Source organism: Oncorhynchus keta, chromosome 4 (genome assembly GCF_023373465.1).
Source record: "Oncorhynchus keta strain PuntledgeMale-10-30-2019 chromosome 4, Oket_V2, whole genome shotgun sequence".
In the NCBI taxonomy this organism is placed as follows: domain Eukaryota; kingdom Metazoa; phylum Chordata; class Actinopteri; order Salmoniformes; family Salmonidae; genus Oncorhynchus; species Oncorhynchus keta.
In genome coordinates, this window is record NC_068424.1 from 77,971,004 (window position 1) to 77,989,903 (window position 18,900).

The following is an 18,900-nucleotide window of genomic DNA, read 5'->3' on the forward strand; positions in this document are numbered from 1 at the left end:
TTGGGCAAAAAAAATTCTCAGCTGAAAGTCTGAGGAACAGAACATAATAGCAGATCATGCATAGGCTACAAAGGAAACACCATTTTTAACACATCTGGTTAGTAGGCTATACAATCAGTTTAATGTCAATGTCATAACAGCCTAATATTTTCAATCATTACATTGATTACATTGATAAAATCACCAATTTCTCTTAATGTTTTTAATATTTATTTGTGTGTTGAGGAAAATCAGCTTGCAATCAACACTAAATGTTGAGAAAGACTCAAAATAATGAAAATGGACGTTTCAGGGAAGAATGGACAGAGAACTAGGTGTTCTTACCATATTTCTCCATGTCAAGCCAGAGTATCTTGTTTGCAAATAATTAAATCTTAGACTTCCTTATGAATCTAAGCATGGCACTTTCAAAAGTGACCTTTCCACCCAGACAGAGGCTCTTCCAAAAATGTAAGCTTCAACTGCTGGCTACTCGTCCGTTGCAAAACCCAACAGCCAGTTTGACGTACTGCCAAATTCTCTCAAATGACTTTGGAGGCGGTTTATGGCAGAGAAATGAACATACTATTCTCTGGCAACAGCTCTGGTGGACATTCCTACAGTCATGGGTTGTTCGGACCATAAACGAACACTTGTTAGAATAGAACGGACTAGGAAAAACTACATTTCTAACCTAATCGACACATTTTAATTTGCCCTTGTACAGCTTTGAACAACAGGCTACAAAATATGAACTGTGCAAAGGGTATTCACTGATCCGCTAAAAATGAAGGGAAGGAGACGAAACCAACGGAGGACACCAGCCTAGACTATTTAGATGCACCCGCCCAAGTTCATCACACGCCGCACACGTCACCTCCCCAGCTCCTCATCTCTCCTGCGCAGATCCGCCGCAATTTGAACCGTGTGAAGTCAGCATGAAAAACCACACATCGACAACCTAAACAAGTAATGCCAATATTCTTCTATTTTAGCTACAAGCTGTAGCACAGCACTTGTTGCGGCGATAAAAGGAGATCGCAAGCAAGCCACGTCTCTCCTCTTTAGCATCCGAATATAGTTTTTTGTTGTTGCAACGTCAACACCCTCCTGCTTGGCTAACTACATGATTATCTTCTTGATAAACAGGTAAATATCTCAAAAATTGTTTATCTTGATAAAGTTTACATCAGCTAACTGGGTTCAGTTCGCTAGTTTGTTGGTGCTTGATCGGAAAACAGTCGCATTTTGTTTGTATATAAAAGCTATCCGGTGATCACGAATCTCCCCATTACAGTAATATTATACACGAGTCATTGGACAAAGTTGAGCTCCCCGACGGAAAAATAAACTGGTTAAAACAATTATACATACAGTAAGTGTGTAGTTTGCAGTTGTGTAATTATTTTTGATGTGGTGTGAAAATAGAGGGATTTAGCTTTGTTTTCAATTACATTTTTTTTTTTAGAATCGATTGACGTTTTAACGTTTGACTATTTGTCTATTTTGCGGAGCCGATATGCACCTTTTACAATGAACATGTAACGTTCAATTAGTTTACGGTCCTTTATCCTTTAGGCCAATATTGGGCTAGCTAGCTATGCTAATATCATATAGCTATGATTTTAAAATACAGATTGTACGAAAATAAGTTACGGAGCATTTGCTGTGTTGTCCTAGTTACAGTAGCTATTAATCCAATGATTTATCCATTGCATAACATGTTATTAGTACGCATCCAATAAATACGTTTAGCTGTGTGACGCGAAGCTAACCAAAGGACTTTCATGCCCTGGCTAACTAACTTATGATGTAACTTGTTTTCTGGGGTCGATGTAGCTAGCCCTGACAGTCCTAGAGGTCTCAAATGTTGCTTACTGTGACCATGTCCTATCTGTGTCACTCATGATCATCTATTATGGCTTTGGGGTTACCCATGAAAGGATTTACGAACATCCTTTGTCATTCTAATACATTTGAAGAAGAGATGGGTAGGTAGCTAGGCAGGATCCTTGTAATCTGCTTTTAGCGAACACTAGTATTTATATTGGCTTCAGAAAGCATTCATACCCCTTGACTTATTCCACATTTTGTTGTGTTGCAGCCTGAATTCAAAATGGATTAAATATATATTTTTCTCAACCATTTCTCACTCATGACAAAGTGAAAACAGGTTTTTAGAACATTTTGCCAATTTGGTGAAGTACAGAATTATCTACTCTTAAAGTCTCTTAAGAGCTTTCCACACCTGGATTGTGCAACATTTGCCCATTTATTATTTTCAAAATTCTTCCAGCTCTGTCAAATTAGTTGTTGATCATTGCTAGACAACCATTTTCAGGTCTTGCCATAGATTTTGAAGTAGATTTAAGGCAAATGTAACTCGGCCACTCAGGAACATTCACAGTCTTTGTAAACAGCTCCAGTGTAGATTTGGCCTTGTGTTTTAGGTTATTGTCCTGCTGGAAGGTGAATTCATCTCCCAGTGTCTGGTGGAAAGCAGACAACCAGGTTTTCCTCTAGGATTTTACTTGTGCTTAGGTCCATTTCGTTAAAAAAATTGTATCCTGAAAAACTTCCAAATCCTGAACGATTTCAAACATACCCAAAACATGATGCAGCCACCACTATGCTTGGAATTTTTATTTATTTATTTATTTCACCTTTATTTAACCAGGTAGGCTAGTTGAGAACAAGTTCTCATTTGCAACTGCGACCTGGCCAAGATAAAGCAGAGTTACACATGGAGTTACACATGGAGTAAACAATGAACAAGTCAATAACACAGTAAAAAAAAGGGGAGTCTATATACAATGTGTGCAAAAGGCATGAGGAGGTAGGCGAATAATTACAATATTGCAGATTAACACTGGAGTGATAAATGATCAGATGATCATGTACAGGTAGAGATATTGGTGTGCAAAAGAGCAGAAAAGTAAATAAATAAAAACTGTGGGGATGAGGTAGGTGAAAATGGGTGTGCTATTTACCAATAGATTATGTACAGCTGCAGCGATCGGTTAGCTGCTCAGATAGCTGATGTTTGAAGTTGGTGAGGGAGATAAAAGTCTCCAACTTCAGCGATTTTTGCAATTCGTTCCAGTCACAGGCAGCAGAGTACTGGAACGAAAGGCGGTCGAATGAGGTGTTGGCTTTAGGGATGATCAGAGATACACCTGCTGGAGCGCGTGCTACGGATGGGTGTTGCCATCGTGACCAGTGAACTGAGATAAGGCCGAGCTTTACCTAGCATGGCCTTGTAGATGACCTGGAGCCAGTGGGTCTGGCGACGAATATGTAGCGAGGGCCAGCCGACTAGAGCATACAAGTCGCAGTGGTGGGTAGCATAAGGTGCTTTAGTGACCAAACGGATGGCACTGTGATAAACTGCATCCAGTTTGCTGAGTAGAGTGTTGGAAGCGATTTTGTAGATGACATCGCCGAAGTCGAGGATCGGTAGGATAGTCAGTTTTACTAGGGTAAGCTTGGCAGCGTGAGTGAAGGAGGCTTTGTTGCGGAATAGAAAGCCGACTCTTGATTTGATTTTCGATTGGAGATGTTTGATATGGGTCTGGAAGGAGAGTTTGCAGTCTAGCCAGACACCTAGGTACTTATAGGTGTCCACATATTCAAGGTCGGAACCATCCAGTGTGGTGATGCTAGTCGGGCATGCGGGTGCAGGCAGCGATCGGTTGAAAAGCATGCATTTGGTTTTACTAGAGTTTAAGAGCAGTTGGAGGCCACGGAAGGAGTGTTGTATGGCATTGAAGCTCGTTTGGTGGTTAGATAGCACAGTGTCCAATGACGGGCCGAAAGTATATAGAATGGTGTCGTCTGCGTAGAGGTGGATCAGGGAATCGCCCGCAGCAAGACCAACATCATTGATATATACAGAGAAAAGAGTCGGCCCGAGAATTGAACCCTGTGGCACCCCCATAGAGACTGCCAGAGGACCAGACAGCATGCCCTCCGATTTGACACACTGAACTCTGTCTGCAAAGTAATTGGTGAACCAGGCAAGGCAGTCATCCGAAAAACCGAGGCTACTGAGTCTGCCGATAAGAATCTGGTGATTGACAGAGTCGAAAGCCTTGGCAAGGTCGATGAAGACTGCTGCACAGTACTGTCTTTTATCGATGGCGGTTATGATGTCGATTAGTACCTTGAGTGTGGCTGAGGTGCACCCGTGACCGGCTCGGAAACCAGATTGCATAGCGGAGAAGGTACGGTGTAATTCGAGATGGTCAGTGACCTCTTTGTTGACTTGGCTTTCGAAGACCTTAGATAGGCAGGGCAGAATGGATATAGGTCTGTAACAGTTTGGGTCCAGGGTGTCTCCCCCTTTGAAGAGGGGGATGACTGCAGCAGCTTTCCAATCCTTGGGGATCTCAGACGATATGAAAGAGAGGTTGAACAGGCTGGTAATAGGGGTTGCGACAATGGCGGCGGATAGTTTCAGAAATAGAGGGTCCAGATTGTCAAGCCCAGCTGATTTATACGGGTCCAGGTTTTGCAGCTCTTTCAGAACATCTGTTATCTGGATTTGGGTAAAGGAGAACCTGGAGAGGCTTGGGCGAGGAGCTGCGGGGGGGGCCGGAGCTGTTGGCCGAGGTCGGAGTGGCCAGGTGGAAGGCATGGCCAGCCGTTGAGAAATGCTTGTTGAAGTTTTCGATAATCATGGATTTATCGGTGGTGACCGTGTTCCCTAGCCTCAGTGCAGTGGGCAGCTGGGAGGAGGTGCTCTTGTTCTCCATGGACTTCACAGTGTCCCAGAACTTTTTGGAGTTGGAGCTACAGGATGCAAACTTCTGCCTGAAGAAGCTGGCCTTAGATTTCCTGACTGACTGCGTGTATTGGTTCCTGACTTCCCTGAACAGTTGCATATCGCAGGGACTGTTCGATGCCATTGCAGTCCGCCACAGGATGTTTTTGTGCTGGTCGAGGGCAGTCAGGTCTGGAGTGAACCAAGGGCTGTATCTGTTCTTAGTTCTGCATTTTTTGAACGGAGCATGCTTATCTAAAATGGTGAGGAAGTTACTCTTAAAGAATGACCAGGCATCCTCAACTGACGGGATGAGGTCAATGTCCTTCCAGGATACCCGGGCCAGGTCGATTAGAAAGGCCTGCTCACAGAAGTGTTTTAGGGAGCGTTTGACAGTGATGAGGGGTGGTCGTTTGACTGCGGCACCGTAGCGGATACAGGCAATGAGGCAGTGGTCGCTGAGATACTGGTTGAAGACAGCTGAGGTGTATTTGGAGGGCCTGTTGGTCAGGATGACGTCTATGAGGGTGCCCTTGCTTACAGAGTTAGGCTTGTACCTGGTGGGTTCCTTAATGATTTGTGTGAGATTGAGGGCATCTAGCTTAGATTGTAGGACTGCCGGGGTGTTAAGCATATCCCAGTTTAGGTCACCTAACATAACAAACTCTGAAGCTAGATGGGGGGCTAGATGGGGGGCAATCAATTCACAAATGGTGTCCAGGGCACAGCTGGGAGCTGAGGGGGGTCGGTAGCAGGCGGCGACAGTGAGAGACTTATTTCTGGAGAGAGTAATTTTCAGAATTAGTAGTTCGGACTGTTTGGGTATGGACCTGGAAAGTATGACATTACTTTGCAGGCTATCTCTGCAGTAGACTGCAACTCCTCCTCCTTTGGCAGTTCTATCTTGACGGAAGATGTTATAGTTGGGTATGGAAATCTCTGAATTTTTAGTGGCCTTCCTGAGCCAGGATTCAGACACGGCAAGGACATCAGGGTTAGCAGAGTGTGCTAAAGCAGTGAGTAAAACAAACTTAGAGAGGAGGCTTCTGATGTTGACATGCATGAAACCAAGGCTTTTTCGATCACAGAAGTCAACAAATGAGGGTGCCTGGGGACATGCAGGGCCTGGGTTTACCTCCACATCACCCGCGGAACAGAGAAGGAGTAGTATGAGGGTGTGGCTAAAGGCTATCAAAACTGGTCGCCTAGAGCGTTGGGGACAGAGATTAAGAGGAGCAGGTTTCTGGGCATGGTAGAATATATTCAGGGCATAATGCGCAGACAGGGGTATGGTGGGGTGCGGGTACGGCGGAGGTAAGCCCAGGCACTGGGTGATGATGAGAGAGGTTTTATCTCTGGACATGCTGGTTGTAATGGGTGAGGTCACCGCATATGTGGGAGGTGGGACAAAGGAGGTATCAGGGGTATAAGGAGTGGGACTAGGGGCTCCATTGTGAACTAAAACAATGATAACTAACCTGAGCAACAGTATACAAGGCATATTGACATTTGAGAGAGACATACAGCGAGGCATACAGTAATCACAGGTGTTGAATTGGGAAAGCTAGCTAAAACAGTGGGTGAGACAACAGCTCATCAGCTAGCATAACAACAGCAGGTAAAATGGCATTTACTAGGCAACGGGGCCGACAGATAAATCAAACAAGCAGAATGGAGTACCGTGATTAATGGACAGTCCAGCGTGCATCAGCTATGTAGCCAAGTGATCAGAGTCCAGGGGCAGCGGTGGATGGGGCAGGGGGGCTGGACTGGCGAGTGTTATCCAGGTAAAAAAAACTAACAATGACTAAGTAGCTTGTAGCTAGTTAGCTGGTTCGCTTCTGGAGGTTCTTGAGTGTGTTCTAAAAATTATAGCGATTCCGTATCACATTGGGTGAGGCAGGTTTCCAGAAGGTATAAACAAATGTAAAAAATCGGGAAGAGATAGAAAGTACATATGGGCCACTGCGATGCAGACGGTTAGCAGGCCTGTGCTAACAGATTAGCAGGCCGGGGTAAACAAGGCAGTAGTTAGCGGACCTGGGCTAAACAAGCTAGCAGTTAGCATGCCGAATTAGCAAGCAAGGAGATAGCAAGGGCTAGAGAGTTAGCCTTTGGAGGACGTTGCGATGGGGTGATTCTGTTTATTCCTCTTCATGCAGTGACATCGATAGACCGGTCGTGGATCCGGGTATAGAAGCCCAGGAGTATGCTAGGAACACAGGACCTCTGGCCGGGATAGCTTCAAGCTACGTGGGTGGAAACGCTAGCCAGGAGTAATCAACCAGGGTTGCGGTTTAGCTCGATAGCTAGTTGTGAAGATCCAGCTGAAAAAAATGTTCCGTTTGCGGAGGGAATCCGGGGATAAAAAAATAAATAGGTCCGTTATGCTCTGGTTAGCGTTGCGTTGTTCGAACTGGCGAGAGCTTTCCGAGCTAAAGGTTAGCTGATGACCGGTTAGCTGAAGACCGCTAGCATAGCTGGTGGTTAGCTGGCTAGCTTCAGTTGAGGTGTTCCGGTTCCGAAGTAAATATAAATACTTTAGGAAAAGTAGCTACATTGGGTGAGGCGGATTGCAGGGGAATATTTGGAAGCGTAGGTTTAGCAAAATGTTTTTAAAGATATGCGAAGAAAAATATCTAAAACGAAAAAGAGATGATATTTACAGAGACTATACGAGAGGACGACTTACTGCTACGCCATCTTGGATTATAGCAGAGACTTGTAGATAACCTGTAGCCAGTGGGTTTGGCGACGAGTACGAAGCGAGGGCCAACCAACGAGAGCGTACAGGTCGCAATGGTGGGTAGTGTATGGGGCTTTGGTGACAAACGGATGGCACTGTGATAGACTGCATCCAGTTTGTTGAGTAGAGTGTTGGAGGCTATTTTATAGATGACATCACCGAAGTCGAGGATCCGTAGGATGGTCAGTTTTCCGAGGGTATGTTTGGCAGCATGAGTGAAGGATACTTTGTTGCGATATAAGAAGCCAATTCTAGATTTAATTTTGGATTGGGGATGCTTAATGTGAGTCTGGATGGAGAGTTTACAGTCTAACCAGACAACCAGGTATTTGTAGTTGTCCACGTATTCTATGCTGGACAGTCGAGCAGGTGCGGGCAGTGATCGATTGAATAGCATGCATTTAGTTTTACTTGTGTTTAAGAGCAGTTGGAGGCCACGGAAGGAGAGTTGTATGGCATTGAAGCTCATCTGGATGTTAGTTAACACAGTGTCCAAAGAAGCAGTAGGGCAGATGATTTATTTTCAGAAATATATATGTGTATGTATGTGAAGCTGATGGGTAAAGTAGATAGATTTATTAATTTTTTTGTTCATGTTTTTCCTTACAGATTTTCAGAGTGTGATGGAGATATGTGTGATGTTAGTTAGGAAGGAGGGGTATGAAGTAGAGGTCGATCGATTATGATTTTTCAATGCCGATACCGATTATTGGAGGACCAAAAAAAAAAGCAGATACCGATTAATCGGCCTATTTGAAGAAGAAAACAATGTATTTGTAATAATGACAATTACAACAATACTGAATGAACACTTATTTTAACTTAATATAATACATCAATAAAATCAATTTAGCCTCAAATGAAACATGTTCAATTAGGTTTAAATAATGCAAAAACAAAGTGTTGGAGAAGAAAGTAAAAGTGCAATATGTGCTATGTAAGAAAGCTAACGTTTAAGTTCCTTGCTCAGAACATTTGTCTCTATACGATTTGTATTTCATATACCTTTGACTATGTTCTTATAGGCACTTTAGTATTGCCAGCATAGCTTCCGTCCCTTTCGTCGCCCCTACCTGGGCTCGAACCAGGAACACATTGACAACAGCCACCCTCGAAGCAGCGTTACCCATGCAGAGCAAGGGGAAACTAGTACTCTAAGTCTCAGAGCGAGTGACGTTTGAAATGCTATGAGCAGGCACCCCGCTAACTAGCTAGCCATTTCACATCGGTTACACCAGCCTCATCTCGGGAGTTGATAGGCTTGAAGTCGTAAACAGCTCAATGCTTGAAGCACAGTGAAGAGCTGCTGGCAAAACGCACTAAAGTGCTGTTTGAATGAATGCTTATGAGCCTGTTGCTTCCTACCATCGCTCAGTCAGACTGCTCTATCAAATCATAGACTTAATTATAACATAATACACAGAAATACAAGCCTTTGGTCATTAAAATGGTAGAATCCGGAAACGATCATGTAAAAAACAAAACGTTTATTCTTTCAGTGAAATACGGAACCGTTCCGTATTTTATCTAACGGATGGCATCCCGAAGTCTAAATATTGCTGTTACATTGTACAACCGTCAATGTTATGTCATAAATATGTACAATTCTGGCAAATTAATTACGGCCTTTGTTAGGAATAAATGGTCTAAACACAGTTCACAACGAGTCAGGTGGCCCAAACTGCTGCATATACCCTGACTGCTTGCACGGAACGCAAGAGAAGTGACAATTTCCATAGTTATAAGAAATTCATGTTAGCAGGCAATATTAACTAAATATGCAGGTTTAAAAATATATACTTGTGTATTGATTTTAAAGAAAGGCATTGATGTTTATGGTTAGGCACATAGGTGCAACGACTGCTTTTTTCTAAAATGCGCTTTAAATAATCACCCGTTTGTTTGTAGGCTGTGATTCAATGAGAAATTAACAGGCACCGCATCAATTATATGCAACGCAGGACACGCTAGATAAACTAGCAATATCATCAACCATGTGTAGTTAACTAGTGATTATGTTAAGATTGTTTTTTTTTTACAAGATAAGTTTAAATGCTAGCTAGCACCTTACCTTTGCTCCTTGCTGCCCTCGCATAATAGGTAGTCAGCCTGCCACGCAGGCTCCTCGTGGAGTGAAATGTGAGGCAGGTGGTTAGAGCGTCAGACTAGTAACCGGAAGGTTGCAAGTTCAAACCCCCGAGCTGACAAGGTACAAATCTGTCGCTCTGCCCTTGAACAAGACAGTTAACCCACCCTTCCTAGGCCGTCATTGAAAATAAGAATGTGTTTTTAACTCACTTGCCCAGTTAAATAAAGGTGTAAAAAATCGGTGTCCAAAAAATACCAATTACCGATTTTGTTATGAAAACTTGAAATCGGCCCTAATTAATCGGCCATTCCGATTTTAATCGGTCGACCTTTACTATGAAAGGGTCTCTGAGTGGCATGTAAGAAATAGAACATTTTAGTTTTGGACCTTCCGGTTTATTGAGAGGGGCGACTGCACATCAGCCCATTGACGAATACTTATCTTGGTGTGTATGACGTCAATGTAATATCTACTGGCCTGTTTCATTTCTGTTTACTCTCTTGCCGTGGGAAACGAGATCCTTGTCATGCGCTCGTAAATAGTCTAGCTAGATCGGCAGAAGATTAAAAATGTTTTCTTTGTTAAACCATGCTAATGTCCTTTTTTTGTTTTGTTCCCAGACGAAGGACTTACAATGACGCTAAAGGTCAAGCTGAGCTCAGTTTGTCTGGGTGTGGAGGGGATGACCTGTACTTCCTGTGTTCAGTCTATTGAGCAGCGCATTGGGGGTCTTCCTGGAGTCGTACACATCAAGGTGGGTCCGGTACACATTTAGGAGAGGTTTCCCAGATCCAGATTAAACCTAGTCCTGGACTCCAGTGATTTGTATTTTGTATCTTCTTTTGTTCAGGACTAGGCGCAATCCGGGAAACTGGCCCAATGTGTTTTAACATGTGTATCACAACTTTATAGGATGGGCCTTTGTGTGACATGTACATGTGTTAGATTATAACCTACACATCCAACTGATTTTACAGGATCTGAAGGATGTTTTCACCCTGACAGCTTTGTGTTCATTAGTCTTTCACCTTTCAAACAGAATGTCTTCAAACTGCCAAGTCTGCATTTCCACCATAGACTTGACACCATTGCACAATTTCCAGAGATTTAAAATAGCGGAGTTTGCTTTTTTTTTTTTTTTTTTTTTTACATTTTCAGAACATTTTAAAAACTAGATGTGAAACTTAACTAGCTAGAATTGAGAGGGCAGCAAAAACGTTTCCTTATTTTATCTCTTACCAACTATAATTTGTATTTCATTTCACCCAACTAAATATCCCACAGCATCTGATTTCCAGGGTGCCTCCCAAATTGCACCCTATTCTCAACTACTTTTGACCAAAGAATCAGGGAATAGGGTGTGATTTGGGATGCAGCTCAGCCTCCTCCTCTCCCCTAAGGGAGTGGCTTGTTTATATAGCTTAATTGAAGATGAACAGTGATCCTTAATTCCGTGTAGCAGCTGGAATAATGTCCTAGATGGCAGTAAATGTGGCCTGGCCTTCTGTGTGTTTACCCCTCAGGCACAGGTTAATGAGGATATAATGTAATTGCGTTGTTCCCGACAGAGAGCTGGTCTTTACAGGACTGTCATTTGGTTATTGTGGGTCGATAACCGGCTGAACGGGTAGCAGACGGAGGATGGGTTATCAGTTCCTTAAAGGGTCAGGGGACGCTAATGTGTGTTGTTGTAAGAAACAGTACATGTCCTTTTTAAGTGAGGAGTGAATACATTGTTGTTGAATGTGGACGGTAGGCCTGTAGGATAGTTTTTGACCCTTGTCAAAGTTAAAAACGGTAGTAGACTGTATGAGGAAAGGACAGTCTCTCATTCACTCTCGCTCTCCCTGACACACACACACACACACACACACACACTTAGGAAAACATAGATCATCTCTGATACGTGCACACACTTCCCTGTGTTTTTAACTTGCATTTCAGTCAGGGCTGAGTGGTCATGTGATGGCGTCAGCTAATCACAAGTTTCCGTGTGTGTGTGGTGTGTGTTTGTATTGCTACTAGAACATGCTGGAAGCTTCTGAGGCCAATCCTCTTTATATACAGTACCAATCCAAAGTTTGAACACACCTTTTTATTTTTGACTATTTTCTACATTGTAGAATAGTGAAGACATCAAAACTATGAAATAACACACATGGAATCATGTAGTTAAACAAATCAAAAATGTATTTGATATTCTTCAAAGTTGCCACCGTTTGCCTTGATGACAGCTTTGCACACTCTTGGCATTCTCTCAACCAGCTTCACCTGGAATGCTTTTCCAACAGCCTTGAAGGAGTTCCCACATATGCTGAGCACTTGTTGGCTGCTTTTCCTTCACTCTGCGGTCTGACTCATCCCGAACCACCTCAATTGGGTTGAGGTCGGGTGATTGTGGAGGTTCACTTACTCTGCATCTCACAAGTTCTCGCAGTTAGAACCAAAAATCTAATTTGGACTCATCAGACTAAATGACAGATTTCCACCGGTCTAATGTCCATTGCTCATGTTTCTTGGCTCAAGCAAGTCTTTTCTTATTATTGATGTCCTTTAGTCGTGGTTTCTTTGCAGAAATTCGACCATGAAGGCCTGATTCGCGCAGTCACCTCTGAACAGTTGATGTTGATGTGTCTGTTGAACTCTGAAGCATTTCTTTGGGCTGAGATTTCTGAGGCTGGTAACTCTGAACTTATCCTCTGCAGCAGAGGTAACTCTGGGTCTTCCTTTCCTGTGGCGGTCCTCATGAGAGCCAGTTTCATCATAACTCTTGATGGTTTTTGCGACTGCACTTGAAGAAACGTTCAAACTTCTTGAAATGTTCCTTATTGACTGACCTTCATGTCTTAAAGTATCTTCTGTATACCACCCCTACCTTGTCACAACACAACTGATTGGCTCAAACGCATTCCGAAGGAAAGAAAGTCCACAAATGAACTTTTAACAAGGCAGCCCTGTTCATTTGGATCTGCCATTATTTCCCAATTTTGCCTAAAATCTAACTGCCTGTAGCTCAGGACCTGAAGCAAGGATATACATATTCTTGGTACCATTTGAAAGGACACACCGATCCTGTCGATGTTAATTGAAATGCATTCCAGGGGACTTCCTCTTGAAGCTGCACAAGGATCATCTTCAGACTACTTGTTTATGTGGAAAAGATTTGATGGCCTATTGATCGTAGCTTCGTATGGTTTTAGTAACCGTCTCAGTGTGATTTCAGCCATGAATCTCAGAATTGTGCTGATTTACATAGTAACCGTGACATGAGCATTTTGTTTATGGCTGTCAATGACTGCATGTCTCCATGGTTTTATAACAGCTGTATAATTCTGTTTAGTTTCAAAGCCTAGTTTTAGAAACTGCATTACTGTATATCAGCTCTCACTTCTGTTCATTTCAGTATAAAGTGTTTTATAATTATTCTGTTTGCCATTTTTTTTCTGATAGGTGTCTCTGGAGCTGAAGAATGCCAGCATCATCTTCGACCACAGCCATCACACCCCAGAGTCCCTGGCTGAGGCCGTGGAGGACATGGGGTTTGACTCCATCCTCTCAGACACTACCACATCCTCCGTGGTGCTCACGGAGACCCAGCTGGTCCCCATCCCAGCCCTTCTCACCCCCGAAGCCCAACAGGAGGCTCTGGCCAGGCTAGCTCAGCTCCAGGGGGTCCTGGAGGTCCAGGAGAACAAGGACCAGAGGGGGGTGTCTGTTACCTTCATCCCTGCCCTGATCAGTGTAGTGCAGCTGGGGGAGGTGGTTAGTAGCTTGGCCCCCCTCCTGGAGGTCCCTACATCCAATAGCCCAACAGAGGAAACTCTGGTCTCAGTCTCAGCTCCTGCCACAGTTTTAGCCACAGTCACAGCCCCGGCCACATCCTCACAGCCTCAGCTGGTGAAGATGCGGATCGAGGGCATGGTCTGTCTGTCCTGCACCACCACCATCGAAGGGAAGATTGGCAAGCTCAAAGGAGTTGAGAAAATCAAAGGTAACTTTGTTACTTTGTATTGCGTAGTCGTCACCGGTTTTACACTGAAGGCCATTGACATTTGATCGTGAATCAATGAGTTCTGATCGAGTGTAGTGCTGATCTTGCTAAAGGTCCGATGCAGCTGTTTTAATCTCAATATCAAATCATTTCTTGGTAACAATGAAGTGCCTTACTGTGATTTGTTTTCAATTAAAATGGTAAAAAAAGAAACTAGCTTAAGCGAAGAACAATTTCTCAAGCAAGAATTTTGCTTGGATTGTCTGGCAGTGGTCTGAGCGGGGAGGAGAAAACGGAAAATATTGGCAGAGATGTTGGACTCTCTTTTCTTATTGATCTATTAACTACACTGAACAAAAATATAAACTCAACATGTTTCATGAGCTGAAATAAAAGAAACACAATGCCACACACGTCTCATGTTTTTAGGGAGCAGCAATTAGCATGTTGACTGCAGGAATGTCCACCAGAGCTGTTGCCATGGTATTTAGTGTTTATTTCATAAGCCGCCGCCACCGTCAATTTACAGAATGTGTCAGTACGCTAACCGGCCTCACAACCGCAGACCACGTGTAACCACGGCAGCCCGGGACCTCCACATCCGGCTTCTTCCCCTGCGGGATCATCTGAGGGGGTGCTGAGGAGTATTTCTGTCTGTAATAAATAGTTTTTTTTGGGGGGGGGGTACTCATTCTGATTGGCTGGGCCAGCCTCCAAAGTGGGTGGGCCCAAGCCCACCCAGGGCTGCGCCCCTGCCCAGTCATGTGGAGTCCATAGATTAATGAATTTACTTTAACATTGACTGATTTCCTTCTATGAACTGTAACTCAGTAAAATCTTAGCAATTGTTGCATGTTGTGTTTTTATATAATTTAAAGTATCATTTACCAGCTGGTGATGTCATCAGGCAGGCCCAACATTTTTGGGAAGTTGTAGTAGTCTATTCTCACTTAATGTTAACTTGCATTTCAGGGTCAGGAATAATCTGGAAAAACCCTCAATCTCCTGTTTTTCTGTCCTCAACACAGTGATACTTTTGGATTCCTGGAGATGATAATTTCTGAATGTTTCCCTTGTGTTCTCCGCCAGTGGTTCTAGACTCCCAGGAGGCCACTGTTCTCTACCTGCCGTACCTCATCACTATCGACGACATCATCGCCCAGATCGCCAAGGCAGGCTTCAAAGCCACACCCAAGTCCAAGCCCCGCCCCCTGCAGCTGTCCGTCAGCGAGATGGAGCGGTTGCTAAGCGCTGCCCTATCCCCCCCACCGCCAGTGGAATGTTCCACCGAGGATTCTGAGGTGTCCACAGACTCGGCCCAGACTACCCTCAGGGTGACAGGCATGCACTGCCGCTCCTGTGTGGTTAATATCCAGGATAACATCTCCAAGCTGGCTGGGGTGACCTCCATAGAGGTATTGTTGGAGAGCGAGTGCGCCTCCATCCACTACGACCCAGGGAGAGTGACTGTGTCTGGGCTACAACAAGCCATCGAGTCCCTGCCACCAGGGACGTTTAAAACCCAACCCTGGAGCTCTACTTCGGGAGGTGTTAGCCCTACATCCACCACACCACCACCATCGTCCCAGGCCGGCCTCTCCTCCACCCAGCCCTGCTACAGCCAGCCTCTGACGGCCACGGCCTTAATCCATATCGAGGGGATGACCTGTGGGTTCTGTGTTCAGTCCATCGAGGGGATGCTTTCTCAGAGGAAAGGGGTGCGGTCAGCCAAAGTGTCGCTGGCCAATCACAGAGGGGCGTTTGAGTACGACCCTCTCCTCACCCAACCAGAGGAGCTCAGAGAGGCCATAGAGGACATGGGATTTGATGCCTTCCTGCCTGGTGAGTTGATGGGCGTTTTGTATTATTTTTTATCCTCCTAACTAGGGTTTCAAAATTCAGCAAACGTTCCGTACGTTCCCAGGTTTTTCAGAGATCCTGGTTGGGAGGATTCCCCCTCTCCTTATTCTGGGAATCATACAACAGGAATTTCTGTCTTTGGGGAAGTTTCTGGACATGTGCAACCCTACACCTAATTATATCTCTAACCTAAAGGCTGTGCTGTGAAGCAAAACAAATGAATCTGTGTCTATTTTGTAACTCATGTAAACTTCCCAGAACAGTAGCTGAAAAACAGCCATAGAAAGCAGAATGAGAAACTGATGTGAAATGGAAACTCATTGTTGCTATATTGTCCTTTTTTAGAAACCAACTCCCTGTTGACCGTCCCAGTTATCAGTCCCCCCTCACCCCCTTCCCCCGCCCCTGTCAAGGAGAAGGAGCTGGACAGCGACCCAGAGAGGGGCGCTGCACAGTGTGTTAAGGGGGCCCCAAACACCCTCGCTAAATGCTTCATCCAGATTGGTGGAATGACCTGTGCATCCTGTGTGGCCAACATCGAGAGGAACCTGAAGAATGAACACGGTGAGAGGAGATTATGTTCATTAGGGCATGCAATTATTATAATATTATTTTTTTTGCAATGATTTACTCCCTGTTTCAGTCAATTTTCTTTGGTAATTAACACAACCCGATACTGACTACTGATGGGAACTATAGTGTAGATCTATTAGGACCACTGACATAGAGCCTGTTCTTTACAGAAGCTAGCTGTCGTATCTGGTACGGAAAAGTATCATAAATGGTGTCAGTTTAAGATTTCCGATGGCAGGTTTTAAGTAACATGGGAGGAACGTGTAGGGTGTTATGAAGGCTGTGGACTTCTACCTGGCCAGGAAACCCCAGGCCTTTAGTAAAGGCATGAATCACTTGTATATTTACTGTTGTCTCCCTTAAGCATCAAACTCATGTATCAGTTCGATAGGAAAGTGATTTAAAATGGCTATGTTGCATTAGTCTTAACATTGTCCTGCGTTCCTCTGTGCAGGTATCTACTCTGTGCTGGTGGCCCTGATGGCTAGTAAGGCTGAGGTCCGTTATAACCCTGAGGTGATGGACCCTCTGAAGATAGCAGAGTATGTCAGAGAGTTGGGCTTCACTGCTTCTGTCATGGAGAACTATGAGGGTTCTGATGGAAGCCTGGAACTTGTGGTGAGTGTTCTGATTCTCATCACCACACCATAATGGTGTTCTGATTCTCATCACCACACCATAATGGTGTTCTGATTCTCATTAACACACCGTAATGATGTGATTTGGTGTTCTGATTCTCATTAACACACCATAATGGTGTTCTGATTCTCATTAACACACCGTAATGGTGTTCTGATTCTCATTAACACACCGTGATGTGATTTGTTGTTCTGATTCTCATCACCACACCATAATGGTGTTCTGATTCTCATTAACACACCGTAATGATGTAATTTGTTGTTCTGATTCTCATCACCACACCATGTGATGGTGTTCTGATTCTCATTAACACACCGTAATGATGTGATTTGGTGTTCTGATTCTCATCACCACACCATAATGGTGTTCTGATTCTCATTAACACACCGTAATGATGTGATTTGGTGTTCTGATTTGGTGTTCTGATTCTCATTAACACACCGTAACCATAATTTGGTGTTCTGATTCTCATCACCACACCATAATGGTGTTCTGATTCTCATTAACACACCGTAATGATGTGATTTGGTGTTCTGATTCTCATCACCACACCTTAATGATTCTCATCACCACACCATAATGGTGTTCTGATTCTCATTAACACACCGTAATGATGTGATTTGGTGTTCTGATTCTCATCACCACACCATAATGGTGTTCTGATTCTCATTAACACACCAATGATGTGGTGTTCTGATTTCATCAACACACCGTAATGAATTTGGTGTTCTGATTCTCATCACCACACCATAATGGTGTTCTGATTCTCATTAACACACCTTAATGGTGTTCTGATTCTCATCACCACACCATAATGGTGTTCTGATTCTCATCACCACACCGTAATGGTGTTCTGATTCTCATCACCACACCATAATGGTGTTCTGATTCTCATCACCACACCATAATGGTGTTCTGATTCTCATCACCACACCATAATGGTGTTCTCATTAATGGTGTTCTGATTCTCATTAACACACCGTAATGATGTAATTTGTTGTTCTGATTCTCATCACCACACCATAATGGTGTTCTGATTCTCATTAACACACCGTAATGATGTGATTTGTTGTTCTGATTCTCATCACCACACCATAATGGTGTTCTGATTCTCATTAACACACCTTAATGATGTAATTTGTTGTTCTGATTCTCATTAACACACCTTAATGATGTAATTTGTTGTTCTGATTCTCATTAACACACCGTAATGATGTGATTTGTTGTTCTGATTCTCATCACCACACCATAATGGTGTTCTGATTCTCTGATTCTCATCACCACACCATAATGGTGTTCTGATTCTCATCTCATTCTCAACACACCGTAATGATGTAATTTGTTCTGATTCCACACCACCATAATGGTGTTCTGATTTCATTAACACACCGTAATGATGTGTTTGTTGTTCTGATTCTCATCACCACACCATAATGGTGTTCTGATTCTCATCACCACACCATAATGGTGTTCTGATTCTCATCACCACACCATAATGGTGTTCTGATTCTCATCACACACCTCATAACACCATATGTGTTCTGATTTCACCACACCATAATGGTGTTCTGATTCTCATCACCACACTATAATGGTGTTCTGATTCTCATCACCACACCATAATGGTGTTCTGATTCTCATCACCACACCATAATGGTGTTCTGATTCTCATCACCACACTATAATGGTGTTCTGATTCTCATCACCACACCATAATGGTGTTCTGATTCTCATTAACACACCATAATGGTGTTCTGATTCTCATTAACACACCATAATGGTGTTCTGATTCTCATCACCACACCATAATGGTGTTCTGATTCTCATCACCACACCATAATGGTGTTCTGATTCTCATCACCACACTATAATGGTGTTCTGATTCTCATCACCACACCGTAATTTGGTGTTCTGATTCTCATCACCACACCATAATGGTGTTCTGATTCTCATCACCACACCATAATGGTGTTCTGATTCTCATCACCACACTATAATGGTGTTCTGATTCTCATCACCACACCATAATGGTGTTCTGATTCTCATCACCACACCATAATGGTGTTCTGATTCTCATCACCACACCATGGTGTTCTGATTCTCATTAACACACCGTAATGATGTGGGTGTTCTGATTCTCATCACCACACCATAATGGTGTTCTGATTCTCATCACCACACCATAATGGTGTTCTGATTCTCATTAACACACCGTAATGATGTGATTTGGTGTTCTGATTCTCATTAACACACCGTAATGA

General features: G+C 43.6%; 1 protein-coding gene across 5 annotated transcripts in view; it reads left to right on the plus strand.

The window, feature by feature from the left end:
- Positions 1-783: 783 nt before the first annotated feature.
- The window catches only part of LOC118374767 (copper-transporting ATPase 1-like), a 41,326-nt gene continuing 23,209 nt past the window's right edge, over positions 784-18,900 (plus strand). For 3 of the 5 annotated variants that reach the window (XR_008133115.1, XR_008133119.1, XR_008133120.1), the window contains exons 1-6: positions 830-1,128; positions 10,197-10,330; positions 13,027-13,567; positions 14,657-15,409; positions 15,773-15,991; positions 16,455-16,618. Coding sequence is in view for 2 of the 5 variants with exons in the window: in XM_052516621.1 (XP_052372581.1) it covers positions 10,211-10,330; positions 13,027-13,567; positions 14,657-15,409; positions 15,773-15,991; positions 16,455-16,618 (1,797 nt within the window). In the remaining 3 variants the exon portion in view is untranslated. Of the gene's footprint in view, positions 1,129-10,196; positions 10,331-13,026; positions 13,568-14,656; positions 15,410-15,772; positions 15,992-16,454; positions 16,619-18,900 lie in introns of all 5 variants that reach the window. The other 2 variants (XM_052516621.1, XM_052516619.1) reach the window with 2 other exon arrangements.